The sequence below is a fragment of the Lithobates pipiens genome, unplaced genomic scaffold (assembly GCF_037356315.1).
Source record: "Lithobates pipiens isolate NorthernLeopardFrog02 unplaced genomic scaffold, aLitPip1_a1.2 Scaffold_19, whole genome shotgun sequence".
Lineage (NCBI taxonomy): Eukaryota > Metazoa > Chordata > Amphibia > Anura > Ranidae > Lithobates > Lithobates pipiens.
The window spans coordinates 302,364,704-302,381,037 of record NW_027507764.1 but is presented as its reverse complement, the minus strand read 5'-3'; the positions used below and the strand labels follow the sequence as shown (position 1 = coordinate 302,381,037).

The following is a 16,334-nucleotide window of genomic DNA, read 5'->3' as shown; positions in this document are numbered from 1 at the left end:
AACAAGGTTTTGCCTGCATCTTGCAATTCGAGTTCTTTCACAACTTCTCGTGTGTAGGAGTTGGAGGCATGTATTAATGGGGTGACACCCTGGCTTTATATGTCAGAGCAGTACATGCTTGCTGTGGTGTGTAGTAACCTGTATTAGCTAATCGGATGTAATCTTTCTACAGGTTCTCGGTGTGATAGGCCTACAGACTTCCACAACACATGTGTTCTGTTTATGTGGATCTGTGAACTTCTTTTTTTTTTTTTTTTTATTGCAGTGTGTGTGTATTATTATTATTATTATTATTATTTATTATTATTATTATTATCATCATTTATTATTATTAATATTATATATAACATTTTATTTAAATTTAGAGGAAAATCTCATAATCTTGACTCTGGAGAGGCTTGCACTTACCAGCATCCACAAATGATGGCCTGTGATCCCCAGAATATTGCTGATGTGGATGTGGCTGAAAAAAGGTTATCGAGCATAGCGCCGTCGGTACCTCATGAAAATGCAGATATGATGATCATTCCTGAATGCTGCAAGAGGTCCAGACTGCTTACAGAACCCCAGCCTCTACGGATCGATGGGTAAAGCGGTTTCATAGCTTGCTTTTGTCAACTATAACATTTAAAAAAAAAAAATAACATGCATACACAATATGGTTAATGGGTAATTGACCATTACATCCATATAAACTTGTTGCAAGACATCTCAGTACTAGTGAAGTTGCCCCGCTTTTGCCAGTATAGCAGCCTATAATTTCCTGGGAAGACATTTTGTGTGTGTGTGTGTGTGTGTGTGTGTGTGTGTGTGTGTGTGTGTGTGTGTGTGTGTGTCCCAGTTCTTCCCCTTCTTCCATTTTTTAATACATATAAAATTAGAGGTGAGGGGTAGCCCTCCTTCAGTGTGAGCTCTGCTGGGTAAAGGTTTACAAGAGATTTGAGAGGCTTAATCACTTCCCGACCGACGCACGACGATGTACGTCGGCAGAATGGCACGGGCAGGCAAATTGGTGTACAGGTACATCCATTTTGTATTTGCCGCCCTGCCATCACGCGCGCTGGTCGGGACCCCCGTGAGTCCGGTTGCGGGTCCCGCGGACTCGATCGCCACGGGGATACCCGCGATCGTCTCAGGGGAGGCTGAACGGGGAGATACCGATGTAAACAGCATCTCCCCATTCTGCCTAGCAACAAGTGACTCTGATCTCTGCTCCATGTGATTGGAGCAGAGATCAGTGTTCACTAACACACAGCCCAGCCCTCCACAGTTAGTAACACGCCTCTAGGACACACTTAACCCCTACACTGCCACCCCCTGGTTAACCCCTTCACTGCCAGTGTCATTTACACAGGAATCAGTGCATTTGTATAGCAGTGATTGCTGTATAAATGACAATGGTCCCAAAAATGTGTCAATGTTCGATGTGTCCGCCATAATGTCCCAGTCACAATAAAAATTGCTCCGTGACGCCATTACTAGTAAAAAAAAAAAAACATAAAACTATACCCTATTCTGTAATCGCTATAAATTGTGCGCAAACCAATCATTGCTTATTGCGATTTTTACCAAAAATATGTAGACGAATACGTATCGGCCTAAACTGAGGAAAAAAAGTTTTTTTAAATATATTTTTGGGGGATATTTATTATATCAAAAAGTTAAAAATAATGAATTTTTTTTTTTTCAAAATTGGTGCTCTATTTTTGTTATAGCGCAAAAAATTAAAACCGCAGAGGTAATCAAATAGCAAAAAAAGGACGTCAATTTTGTTTGGGAGCCACGTCGCACGACCGCGCAATTGTCAGTTAAAGCGACGCAATGCCGAATCGCAAAAAGTGGTCTGGTCTAAAAGTGCTTAAAGTATAACTAAAGGCAAAATAATTCTTTTTTGATAGAGCATGAATGAATTCGAACACCTGTTGGGTTTTAATTGTTATCTGTGCCCCTGTTGGGCTCCATTCACACCTAGGCGATTTGAATCGTGGTCAGAATTTAACGCGATTGTCGTGTGATAAATCGTAACGCTCAAAGATTGTCGCTCAAAAAGGAGCAGAGCTTCTTCTGGATGACAGCGTTGTGTGTTGTGATTTGCTATTATTGCAGCATAATTAATCGCATCAAAATCGCACCGTGATTGGGGTACCATTAAGACGTAATGGTGTCATAAGCACCTCCCCCCTCATTTTGCCACAATTTGGAATCGCAGCGATTCCACCTGTGATTAATATTGTCTAAGTGTGAATAGAGCCTTAGACCTCTTGCACACAGTACTGATGTTTGAGCTTTAGCATTTAGGGACATAATTTAAGGTATGTTTGTGTACACATATTTTCGCATATGCGCATTTGGTGCGTACAACACATTCCATATAAAAAAAAAAAAAACTATGAAAACTTTAAATATTTATGCGCGTATTCGCACAAACTACTGACTGGGAAAGCAGATTTTTCTTCCTTTTTTTTTTTTTTTTTTTTTTTTAACGGGCACATTGTAAACAATAGGCTGCATTTTAGATCAGTTAAAAAAAAAAAAAAAAAAAAAAACTTGCGGTACTGAGCTGTTTTAAGCTACAGTGTGCAAGCGGTATTGGGGAGATTCACCCTCTTCATGGCTCCTGTTTACTTTTATTGTTTAAAAGTAAAAGAAAATCCCAAATTTTTGGTTGCTCCCAGAAAAGTAATAGAGGGGAAATTGTCCAATGGAAACACTAGTTCTGGTGACCTGGAAGTCCCCAAGGGATCCCCTTAATTTGAATGGATTTCCTTTCACTTCCTGTTTTGTCTATGGGACACAGATGGGGAAAAAAAAATCTGACGGGTTATAACACTCCTCTATCCAAAAAAAAAGGTTTTGCCCATAGTTCTACTTTAAAAACAAAAAAAAAAATAGGCTTGAATATTTTTTTTTTTTCTTTCCCCGAATAAAAACTTTTATGTATTAGTTGATATTTAAAATATTGGCTTCAGTTTTATGTTAATGAGGAAAATGTCCTATTTTGTGAGTCATGGTGATTTGTGTATTGGGTAGGGCCAATTAATAATATAGACAGGGCAACTGAGTATTTTACAGAGTAGATCAAAGCACCATAATCAAAGATTGGGCGTTGTTAGCACAACATTCTTGGATAGCACTGAAATGTAATAGGTGTAGCATTTTGTTTTGCAGAAGGATTGCTTGTATGAATTAGACGCCATAATCCAAAATATTAAAGTATAAACGTTTGACAAGTGCTGTGTGTTGGCCTTGGTGTCATTGTTCAGCTGGAATTGGAATGTTCTTGATGTCATCTCTATTACATAGGGATGCATGTCATTACCACTTGGGATTGATTCCATTCACATATTGCGACAATGCATATTTGTTGGGTGTTTTGTATTGTGAATGGTTTGGTTTGGTTTTACACTAATAAACTTCCAAAGAGCATGTAAATTGTATTCGGACTGGCATGTTGTAAATGTAAAGTGATAACTGGTGCTCAGTCATGGTGGAACAGGAAAGGGCCATCACCAAACTGTTCCCACAAAGTTGGGATCATGAAATTGTCCAAAATGTCTTGGTATGCTGACGCTTTAAGAGTTCCTTTTCCCTGGCCAAGCCCAACCCCTGAAAAACAACACAACACCATAATCCCCCCTCCACCAAATGATTTGGACCGGTGCATAAAGCAAGGTCCATAAAGACATGGATGAGTTTGGGGTGGAGGAAGTTGACTGTCCTGACCTCCAACCTGATAAAACACCTTTGGGATCAATTAGAGCGGGTCTGCGAGTGAAGGCACCTCGTCCACATCAGTGTCTGACCTCACAAGTGCGCTTCTGGAAGAATGGTCAAACATTCCCATAGACGCCCTCTTAAACCTTGTGGACAGCCTTCCCAGAAGAGTTGAAGCTGTTAGAGCTGCAAAGGGTGGGCCAACTCACAATTGAACCCTACATACTAAGACTGGGATGCCATTAAAGCAAGGCTCGACAAACCCCAGACGCCAGGTCGACATGGCGACCAGAAATCGCACCCTGGCGCCTAGGCTGCCACCGGTCCACTCACTATAACTCGAGATGCCCCAGACATGCAGTGCATTAACATTGACCACCGTCCTCCTCCCCACTCGGCACGGCACTTGATGCTTGCCAGAGCTGCTGAGTGTGTGAAATTGGCAAGTAACAGGGAGAAGGATCTGTCAAATTTGAGCTTGATGTCAGGGGTGGGCGGGTCCGGCCAGGGTGGACGGGACCGGCAGCTATCAAACACCAGCCAAAGGGATCTGGGCGGGCCACTACGTGTATGTGGCTCGCCCCGTTTCTTAAGCAGCCCAATCATTGGCTGGTGTTTGATAGTTGCTGGGTCCCGCCCACCCCCAACATTATCCTCAATTCTGACAGCTCCTGTGTTGTCCGTTTTACACAGTTACTGAGTGCTCAGTGTGAAAACAACCAGTGCCACCTGCTGCTGCCAATCGGTGCCAGTGCCAACCAATGCCATCTGCCAGTGCCAACCAATGCCATCTGCCAGTCCCAAACCAGTGTCGCCTGCCAGTTCCAAACCAGTGTCGCCTGCTAGTGCCATCTGTCAGTTCCAATCCGGTGCCACCTGTCTAAGCCAACCAGTGGCACCAACCAGTTCCATCTGTTGCCAGCCTTACTCTTTCTGGTCAGCCCAAAACCCTGATGAAACGGCATTACATTGGAGTTATTGACTGGGTGCTCCATTGTGAGTTAGGGATAGGGGTTGAAAATTACTGGCCTTACCCCAGGAGCTGAAATACCACTCTAAAAAAAACTGCCTCCTAACTTTTTTTTTTTACTGGCTCCTAGATTCAAAGCAAATTTGTCAACCCCTGCATTAAAGTTCATGTGTACGTAAAGGCGTGTGTGTGTGTGTGTGTGTGTGTGTGTAATATATACGGTACACAGTATCTCATAACAGTGAGTACACCGCTTACATTTTTGTAAATATGTTATTAGATCTTTTCATGTGACAACACTGAAGAAATTACACTTTGCTAAAGTAGTGTACAGCTTGTGTAACAGTGCAAATTTGCTGTCCCCTCAAAATAACACAACACACAGCCATTGATGTCTAAAACATTGACAACAAAAGTAAAATGTCCAAATGTGTCCCAAAGTATCAATAGTTTGTGTGGCCACCATTATTTTCCAGCACTGCCTTAAGCATCTTGGGCATGGAGTTCGTCAGTGCTTCGCAGGTTACCATCTGGGACCTCTTCCACTCTTCCATGACGAAGCTGGTGGATGTTTGAGACCTTGCACTCCTCCACCTTCTGTTTTGAGGAGGCCCCTTAGATGCTCAATAGGGTTTAGGTCTGAAGACATGCTTGGCCAGTCCATCACCTTTACCCGCAGCTTCTTTAGCAAGGCAGTAGTTGACTTGGAGGTGTGTTTGGGGTCATTTTCATGTTGGAATACTGCCCTGTGGCCCAGTCTCCGAAGGGAGAGGATCATGCTTTACTTCAGTATGTCACAGTACATGTTGACATTCATGGTTCCCTCAATGAACTGTAGCTCCCCAATGCCGGCAGTATTCATGCATCCCCAGACCATGACACTCCCACCACCATGCTTGACTATAGGCAAGACACACTTGTCTTTGTACTCCTCACCTAGTTACAACCACACACGCTTGACACCATCTGAACCAAATAAGTTTATCTTGGTCTCATCAGACCACAGGACATGGTTCCAGTAATACATGTCCTTCGTCTGTTTGTCTTCAGTAAACTGTTTCTAGTGCATCATCTTTAGAAGAGGCTTCCTTCTGGGATGACAGCCATGCAGACCAATTTGATGCAGCATGTAGAGTATGGGCTGAGTACTGACAGGCTGACCCCCCCTCCGCTTCAACCTCTGCAGCACTCATATGTCTATTTCTTATCATACATCACAGGACACAGAGCCATAGTAGTTCTTATGTGGGTTATAGGGCACCTTCAGGTGATGGACACTAGCACACCCTAAGACAGGAAGGCCACTCCCTATATAACCCCTCGCTGGGAGGACCTCAGTTTTTTCGCCAGTGTCTAAAGGTGTTGGTCACAAGTAAAGATGTAAAGATGTGCTGTGCTGAGCTCCACTGGAGCAACCCTTACTGAGGCCAGCTATGCAGCCGGATCCATTGAAAGTATCTTTTTAGGCCGAATTGAATGGTACCCGGGCCTCGTGGTGGAAGAAACGAGGTTTAGCCCATAACTCTTCTCCTTTTTAGGGAGCTGGACCCCAGGATCCAGAGATTTGTTTTTTTCAGCCATAAAGTTTCTACTGGCAGGGTGCTTTACAGGTCCAGGAGTGTGGGTTGCCTGAGGGTCCTCGGTTCCTAAAGGTTTGGCAACAGAGCCCACTGTGAGGGGTGAAGATTGGGTCTGTTGGCTTTACCACAGAAAACGGCGGAAAAGTTAAGTGGAGTTTTTCTCCACTTGGAATTTGTTTACATTTTCTTATGAAATGACTCCTTTTAAGATAAAAGTAAATGTTGTCATGCCTAAGAGTCACCACTGGAGGCTGTATGGAGCATGTACCTTGTCATGCTTTCCTCAGTCGCCCTGTGTCGGCAGAAGCAGCAAGCTTTTCTTCTGTGGCTAGCTAGCAGTTTGAGCGGGGGGGGGGGGGGGTTCTTCCACCAGACACCAGTCCCCCCCCCCACCTGGACTAAGCTCTCCCTGGAAACGGGAAACTAAAACTATCTACGTGCCTCTCTATTTTTCTGCTGCCTCTGCACGGCGGCTTCTCTCAGGTCTCCTCCTCGCCATCCCTCCTTCACACACCACGCGGGAAAACTTGATTTTGAAAGAGAAAGGGGGTGAGGCTTAGTGTGGCGTTGGCGTCCAATGTCCAGCTCATTACTATCTTACTATCTATCATTACTATCTTTAAAAACTCAATTTTTAGCTGCCTGCAGATGCCGGAGGGACACGAGCCAAAAGGGGCATGTAAGAGGTCGGTGACACAGGCATTCCTATTGATACATTTACTATTAGCATCAGGCTGGGTATTAATAGCAGTGGCAGGGCTGGACTATTGCTCAAGCAGTGGATGCGATCCTTCTGGTGGTACCTCTGCATTTGTGCTTCAGGCCATGGTCGGAAGAGGGGCTAGAAACACCTAAGGATTTCTTCAGATGCAAAAACACGTAGAACCATCTCTAAAAAAAAAAATGCCATCCTCCCCTGAGAGTTCTGAGGTGTCAGGTCAGTGAACCATCTGGGCCGTCAGATGTTGCAACTGTTTACAACACTGTGGCCCCTTTCTATATTATTCAAGAGGTGTTTTTTCCTCAACCATATTAGGATTGGAGCAGGAAATAGAGGCTTTAATCACATCCCAGAGTGGGACTAAGCGCGACCGGTCCCCTTCCATTACCCATGGTCCTCAAACTGAGCAACCAGGGGTGGGATCAGTGTATGTCAATCCTTGAAAGACCAATTTGAACAGGTGCTAAAGATAATTTCTGATCTGCAGGCCCAAGATTTGGCTGGGTTAACGGGGGCATTATGTTTTGCAATAGACGCTATGAGAGATTCTATTCTCCAGGTCTTGCACCTTACGCTTGGGTTGCATATGCGTAGAATACTATGGCTAAACAATTGGTCAGCCGAAGCGCCATGCAAAAAGCTCTTGGCTAGTTTTCCCTTTCGCAGTGAACAGTTGGGGGATAATCTGGAAAAATACATCCGTAGAATTTCTAATGGGTAAAAGTTCCTTTTTGCCAGTTCTTTTAAACAAGCTTCTTCTCCAGTACCAGGGGCATCGGCCTCCAGGCAGCCTCCACCGTCAAGTTCAGGAGGTATGCAGAACACAGAAACTATAGGGACTTATGGACTTTATAGGCACCAATACAACACAATATTTTATATTAAAATAATTTATTATTATCCAAAAAACAATGCAAAAACAAACATGATTAACCACTTAAGGACCGCCGCATGGCAATGTACGTCGGCAGAATGGCACCGACAGGCACAAGCACGTACATGTATGTGCTTGCCTTCCAGCGGGTGGGGGGTCCGATCGGACCCCCTCCCGCTGGCTGTGGCGGTCCGTTTCGCTTCAGGAGCGATCCGGGATGAGGGGATGGCCGTTGGTTTCTGGCCATCCCCTCTCGATCGCTCCTGGTGAATGAGAAGATTCCCCTGCCTGTGTAGTGTAAACACAGGCAGGGAGGAAGTGATGTCATTCTCCTCGGGGCGGTCTTTTTGACCGGACTGCGAGGAGAACACAATAGTAAGTGCACCAACACTACACTGACCTGTAGGTACACATAGGCACACAAATCCCCCCCCCCCCAGTCAGTGTCACTGATTGCAGTGATCATTTATTTACTGATCACTGCAATTAGTGTCAGTTGTGACAGTAAAAACTGTCAGGGCAGTTAGTGTTAGGTCCAGGGTAGCCCCCTACCCCCCCCCCCCCATAAAGGTTCAACCCCCTGATTGCCCCTAGAGTTAACCCTTTCGCCCCCTTTTGCCAGTGTCACTAAGCAATCATTTTTCTGATCGCTGCATTAGTGTCACTGGTGCCGCTAGGTAGCTAGTTATTTTTTTAGGTTCACCGCCAGGTTTTTATAGTGTTAGGTACCCCCATATACTACCTAATAAAGATTTTTACCCCCTGATTGGCCCTAGTTAACCCTTTCACCAGTGATCACTGTGTAAGTTACGGGTGACTCTGGTTAGTTAGTTTTGCTTTTTATAGCATCAGGGCACCCCACCATTTATTATCCAATAAAGGTTTAACCCCCTGATCACCCGGCGGGTGATATCAATTAGGTTTTAGGGTCAGGGTCTGCGTCGCCCCAGGCAGCGCTAGGTTAGTGCCAGTACTGCTAACGCCCACGCGCAAAGCATACACCTCCCGTAGTGGTATAGTATCTGAACGGATCAATATCTGATCTGATCAGATCTATACTAGCGTACCCAGCAGTTTAGGGTTCCAAAAAAATGCATTGTTAGCGGGATCAGCCCAGATACCTGCTAGCACCTGCGTTTTGTCCCTCCTCCCAGCCCACCCAAGTGCAGTATCGATCGATCACTGTCACTTACAAAACACCAAGCACATAACTGCAGTGTTCGCAGAGTCGGGCCTGATCCCTGCGATCGCTAACAGTTTTTTTGGTAGCGTTTTATATTTAAATCCTGAAGGCGGTGCTTGATTTTCGGGGTCCCGTACGCGGCTAGGCTCCCAAAAAGTCCCCCACATGTGGTATCCCCGTACTCGGGAGAAGCAGCAGAATTTATTTTGGGGTGTAATTTCACTTATGCCCATAGCATGTGTGAGCAATATTTCATTTAGTGACCACTTTGTGCAAAAAAATAAAATAAATTGTAATATGCAACTTGTGGCAAAAATATAAAATATTTCATGGACTCAACATGCCTCTCAGTAAATATCTTGGGGTGTCTACTTTCCAAAATGGGCTAATTTGGGGGGGGGTTTGTGCTATTTTGGCATTTTATGGCCTTCGAAACTGATAGGTAGTGAGGAGTGAAATCAGAAATTTGCACCCTTAGAAATCCTGAAGGCAGTGATTGGTTTTCGGGGTCCCGTACACGGCTAGACTCCCAAAAAGTCCCACATATGTGGTATCCTCGTATTCAGGAGAAGCAGCAGAATATATTTTGAGGTACAATTCCACATATAACTATGGCATTTGTGAGCAATATATCATTTAGTGACAACTTTTTGTAAACTTATTTCTTTTTTCTTTGTGTCATTATTCAATCACCTTGGACAAAAAAATAAAAATATTCAATGGGCTCAACATGCCCCTCAGCAATTTCCTTGGGGTGTCTACTTTCCAAAATGGGGTCATTTGGGGGGGGGGGGTTTGTACTGCCCTGCCATTTTAGCACCTCAAGAAATGAGATAGGCAGTCATAAATTAAAAGCTGTGTAAATTCCAGAAAACTTACTCTAGTTTGTAGACGCTATAACTTTTGCGCAAACCAATAAATATACGCTTATTGACTGACTTTTTTTTTTTTTTTTTTTACTAAAGACATGTGGCTGAATACATTTTGGCCTAAATGTATGACTAAAATTTAGTTAATTCGATTTTTCTTATAACAAAATGTAGAAAATATCTCTTTAAAAAAAATTCTGTCTTTTTCCTTTTTATATCGTAAAAAATATCGCAGAGGCAATCAAATACCATCAAAAGAAAGCTCTATTTGTGGGAAGAAAAGGACGCAAATTTCGTTAGGGTACAACATTGCATGACCGTGCAATTACCAGTCCAATTACCAGTTCCAATAACCAAGACCTCTGGTCCTTAGGCTGACAATTGGTCCGGGGCTGAAGTGGTTAAAAACCAGAGATGGATAGTGTATTCATTCTAACGAGACCTTAATCGGCACAAATTATATCATACTGTGACTCATACATTATTTAATATAATAGATTAGTCAACACAGAGCTATTCAGAGTTAGAGTGTGGATATACATTCGCAGTGACGGTATGCTGATATGTGTGTTCATGCCCCATGCAAGGTCAAAGCTCTAGACTTAACAATGCATTTATCCCCAAAGGTGCGCCAAAGCCACAGTTGGTGGTTGATAGCCAAGAATCTGCAGAAAGGGAAATCCTTCCTACCAGTTACCCGGAAGGTGGTAACAGGTGCTAGCCTTGTGGGCTGGAAAGCAGTCCTGGAAGGAGCATCTGTCCAAGGGAAATGGTCCAAATCAGAAATTACCTTGCCCATCAATTATTCTAGAGATTCGGGCAGCATGCCTGGACGCTCAGAATACGAAATTGTCCTGTCAGGATCCAATCTGACAATGCCACATCAGTGGCCTATAATCAATCACCAAGGGGGCAAGAGAAGCCATGTGGCCCACAGAGAGGTGAATCCTTTCCTAACTTGGGCAGAAAACGGCATATAGTCTTCATTCCAGGAATAGAGAATTGGCAGGCGGACTACTTGAGTCGCCAGCAGTTGCTCCCGGGAGAATGGTCTCTTTATCCCGACATTTTTCTGACAATGTCAAGAATGGGGGCTTCCGGACGTGGCTCTATTTGCATCCAGGTTAAACAGAACGACAATTTTGTGTCCAGGACAAAGGATCCACTGGCATGTGTAACAGATGCCTTGGTGTTCCCATGGAATCAGTTTTCACTGATTTATGCCTTCCCTCCTGTTCTGCTTTTTCCGTGACTTCTTCGCAGGATTAAGCAGGAAGACAAGGCGGTGATTCTTGTGGCCCAGGAGATCTTGGTATGCAGAGATCATAAAGATGGCAGTAGGGGACCCATGGAGCCCACTGGCACAGCCAGACCTGCTCTCGCAAGGTCCGGTATTCCATCCTACCTTACAGATGCTAAATTTAAAGGTTTGGCTATTGAGACCCACATTCTGAAGAAGCGTGGGCTGTCGGGTTCAGTGCTGTCTACTCTGGTTAATGCAAGGAAACCAGCATCCAGAGTCCTATATTATTCTTTAAGGCATATGTCTCCTGGTGTGAATCCAGGGGTTGGCACCCCAAGATATGTCAAAGGTAGAATCCTTGACTTTCTACAGATGGAATTAGAAATTAAGCTGGCCTTAAGTACCATCAAAGGCCAGGCTTAGGCTTTATCAGTACTATTTCAGCGACCACTTGCTTCACACTCGTTTGTAGCTTTATTTAGGGGGTAAGTGGCTTAATCCCCTGGTTAGGTCTCCCCTGGACCCTTGGGACTTGAATTTAGTCCTGTCGGCATGACAGAAACAGCCTTTTGAGCCAATACAACATATTCCCCTGGTCCTTTTGACAAGGAAACTATTTTTTTTTGGTAGAACGGTATTGGAGTTGGCTGCTCTTTTTCTTGTTTAAGAGCCATATTTAATTATGCACGAGGATAAGGTTGTATTGCGTCCTCATCCTAATTTTCTACTGAAGGTAGTATCGGGTTTTCATTTAAACCAGGATATTGTTCTACCTTTAATTTTACCCAAAATCCTGTTCTGCTGAAGAAAAGTCATTACATTCTCTTGATGTGTTGAGAGTAGTCAAGATCTACTTTGAAAGAGAGTGCTCAGATTAGAAAAGTGGAAGTTTTGTTTGTGTTGCCTGAAGGTCCTAAGAGAGGATAGGCAGCATCAAAATCTACTATTTCTAAATGGATTCATCAAGTGATTATTCAAGCTTATGGTTTAAAGAGGAAAGTTCCACCTTTTTCATATTAAAGCCCACTCCACCAGGGCTGTTAGTACTTCCTGGGCAGTGCATCAGCAGGCTTCCATGGCTCAAATCTGCAAGGCCGCAACATGGCCTTCTGTCCATACATTTACCAGATTCTATTACGTAAATGTAAAAGGTCACGAGGATAACGCCTTTGGGCACAGTTTGCTGCAGGCAGCAGTACAAGGCTTCTGGTCTCTTGTGCCCTACCTTTTTGTGTCTTCCCTCCCTTCAGTTGGCATTGATATTGGACATTCCACATTGTAACTACTATGGCTCTGTGTCCCGTGATGTACGATAAGAAAATAGGATTTTTATAACGGCTTACCTGTAAAATCCTTTTCTTTGAAGCACATCACAGGACACAGAGGTCCCTCCCTTCTTTCTGTTATACACGTGTATTGCTTTGCTACAAAATGGAGGTACTCTCAGTAGTTGGAGGGGTTGTTATATAGGGAGTGAACTTCCTGTTTTAGGGTGTGCCAGTGTCCATCACCTGAAGGTGGCCTATAACCCACATAGTAACTACTATGGCTCTGTGTCCTCTGATGTACTTTGAAGAAAAGGATTTTTACAGGTAAGCTGTTATAAAAATCCTATTTTCCCAAAGACAACATCTGGATGCGATGCTGAGCATCTTTGTTCAACCAAGGTTGAGGCCTGTTCTGAGTGTAACCTGTGCTGTTAAACCGCTTTATGTTCTTAGCCACTGTGCTGCAGCTCAGTTTAAGGGCCTTGGCAATCTTCCTATAGCCTTCCCTTGTACTTGCAGAGAAACCTTGTATTAATTGAAAATGCCCACAGCAATCCTTTGAACTTGGTATACCAAGAATTATAGGTAACTAAGCCATACCCAGCAAACTGTAAAGAAAAGATAAATCCTATTCAGCTTTAAGAAGTCGTTGTCGTCTTCTTCCTTTTTTTTTTATTTTTATTTTTTCCATGAGTAAATAACTGGTTTACCTGTTCCATATCTACCTAGAGTCTCATTTTAGTTATTGTACAAGTTTTGGGTTAAATTATGAAAAGTAAAAAGTGGTACTCGTAGTAATTCGATTTTCTGTTTTTGATTTGTAAGGTTGGTTCTATAACGATCAAGCTGACTATATAAATCTATCAGTAATTTCACCACCTCAATACATTTTTTTTTTTTTTTTTTTTTTTAAGGACATGAAAGGATTTCATTTGGTAGACTGTTTTGTTTACAGTATATAATTTATTTGTATTAAACAGTGGCATGCTACCACCTTCAGGCTGCAGGTCTCTGCAAGCTGAAAGCCTTAATATGTGAGATAATGATCACCTTTTTGGGAACCTCTCTGATCATTCTAGATCAGTGGTTGCCAACCTTTCAGATCCCACGGATCACTAAACTCACAATTTTGAATCCCGTGGACCGCTAACATGAATTTTAAATGCCTTTTATATACTGAATCCTCTGGCTCTCTGCCACCCTCCCCCTGGATCACTCTGCTGCCTTATACACACAATGCTCTGGCTCTCTGACCCCCAGCGCATGTTCAGAAATGATAAACAACAAGAAAAAGCCTTTTGTCGTACGAGAATTTTCGTATGAATTTTCATTCAGCGGTTCCGATTTGCTGTGAAACAAGGAGGAAAATCGGACGATCGCTTGCCCGCTGTTCTCTTTATAGTGTGTGCACCACATAAGAGCATACAGGAAAGTTACTTTTGCACACTATTTAATTTTAACTGCTGGAGTAGGGTTACAAGCAGATTTCTTTTAATACCAAATAACAACAGATGTGAGCTTAGGCCACCAGGATCACAACAAGCTTGTGAACTATTTAACAGTGGACATTAAGGGATCAGCAACCGGGATTAACTAGAATAGTATGTATGGCGTTGTCAGCCTTTGTTTTAATCATACAATTGATCTTGGTATAAAGTGACATTAAGAAATAGGTATTCTACAAGTAACGTGGTGTGTTTTTATTTTTTATTTGTACACATAATAAAGTCCAGTATGTTCTGCCTTTTTATTTTTCTATTCCTGTTTAGAGATAGAACTGTGAGTTCAGTATGTGAGCCGCAGCCAGTGACAGATGTCTCACCCCTATCCAATAAGTGTGAACACTCCAAAACAGACAGTGAAGAAGAAAATGAAGATGTACAGGCATCAAGACCTTTGACAAAGAAACCGGAAAATTATATCACAGAGCTTTTATGTCAAAATGTTAAAGATGGGGCCAGCACTTTTCAAACTACTGAAACAACTTTAGAAAGCAAGGATGGGCTAATTCAGCCATGTACCTTAGGAAAAACCATTATATCTCTGGAAACGTGAGTATTCGGACTTTAATTTGGTTCACCAGATGCAGTCATTAGTTTGTCAGTGGAACTTTTACAAACACTGTGGGTGTAGTTTGAGAATAGGGGAGAGGCATATCACTGATAATTAAACAGTTTTTTCCTTTTTTGCTCAGAAATGTCTGTAACAAATATTTTAATATCATTAATGACACACTTACCATTAGGTTGTTTTTCTTAATGTGTAAACTTTCTTTATTTGCAGCATTTATTGCAAACTGCCCACTCCACCCCCTTGCTAGTCTTTTACTCACCTGTACCCTGTCCAGCAAGATGTTGACTGTGCAGCCTGGTCAGCACTGTGCAATGTCCTGTTGAAATCGTGACCACTGGGCTTGGCAATGTGGGTCCGTACTTCATGCTCTAGTTTTGTACAAACTCACTATAAAGTTGAAGAATGTGGCACTTGGACTTGGCACAGAAGATTGAAAGAAACTGTGTAGAATAGAAAAGGCTACACAGCCTAGACATGACTGGCACAGTTATAGATGACTAAAAAGCCTTGTACACACGGTACGATTGTTGGCTAGCCAAGCGTCTGATTTTTGTCAAAAGAGCATTTGCCAGGATCTTGTCTTGCATACTAACGGTACACAATTGTCATGCAACAAACACGAACATGGTGACGTACTACAACGAATTCCAGCTCTTGAGCACCACCCTTTGGGCCCCTTCTGCTAATTTCATGGTGAGCATTGATTCCGAGCGTGCGCGTTTGTACTTTGGACTTTTGTGTGACGGATTTGTGTACTGACCATACGAAAATCTGACATCAAACCGTTGTCCCTCGAAAATTATGCTAGCCTATGATCCAGCATTTGTTGGCCAATAATTTTACAACAATTGTCAGAAGGAGCATACTAATGGTAAGCTTTTAGGACAACAGTCTGTCAACAGACAATCCCCTGCCAACAATCGTACTGTGTACGAGGCTTAAGACTGATGGTTGCTTGAGTAAATAAGTGTGACTGCACTGAAAGTTGAAAAGGATCAATCCACTCAAGTGCCACATCAGGTATAGGTGGGGTCTTGTGGGTTGTTTGCTTTTTTTGGTTCTGCACTAATTTTGAACAAAATCCTACAAAATGGCTATTTTCACTACACCTGTTGGTATGTTCTGTAATATAACAGAAATTAAAGAAGAATTCCAAGCATGACTCTTTTCTACATAGGTATATTGGTCCAGCTTGGACCAATGTAATCATGTATAAACTATACCTGGCCAATGCCACTGGAAGCTGGAAATCCAGTGGAGTAAAGTCTGCCATGTCAGATGTGAGGGTATAATCCCCAAGTTGGGTTTTTAAAGATGAATTTCAGGCATGGCTATATTATACATACAGTAGTTATACTTTCTAGCTTGTACCAATGTAACTGTGTATATACCACACCTGACTGATGCCCCTGGAAGCTAGAAACCAATGTAGACCTCGCTACTTTAATGAGCTCCACTTGCTTCCTGGGCCAATGCTGAGTGTCTGGCCTGATGCAATGTAAAAACAGGAGGTCAGTGCTCAGTACAGGAGCTATTCCAATTTTCTGAATGACTGCAAATCTCTCTCTGTTGGGCAATGAGGTGACAACCCGACTTCACCTTCTCATCCACTCGGAAAACACTTTGCATTCATTCAGAGAATGTTTTTCCGTTCTTTGTATGGCACCATGTGAGCAGCCATGTCTTCCTTAAACAGGAGTGCAGCCACTCTGTGTGGGGCCCCGAAGCAAGTGAAGATCCTTGAAGTGGTCTACATTGATTTTCAGCTTCCAAGGGCATCAGCCAGGCGTGGTATCTACATTCAATGAATATAAAAAGTCTACACACCCCTATTAAAAT

General features: G+C 43.0%; 1 protein-coding gene across 3 annotated transcripts in view; it reads left to right on the top strand.

Moving 5' to 3' along the window:
* Positions 1 to 16,334, top strand: part of OTULIN (OTU deubiquitinase with linear linkage specificity) — a 94,572-nt gene that overhangs the window by 17,291 nt on the left and 60,947 nt on the right. For 2 of the 3 annotated variants that reach the window (XM_077492028.1, XM_077492027.1), the window contains 2 exons: positions 366 to 587; positions 14,192 to 14,473. In XM_077492028.1, the coding sequence (XP_077348154.1) occupies positions 366 to 587; positions 14,192 to 14,473 (504 nt within the window). The remainder of the gene's footprint in view (positions 1 to 365; positions 588 to 14,191; positions 14,474 to 16,334) is intronic. The other variant, XM_077492029.1, reaches the window with a different exon arrangement.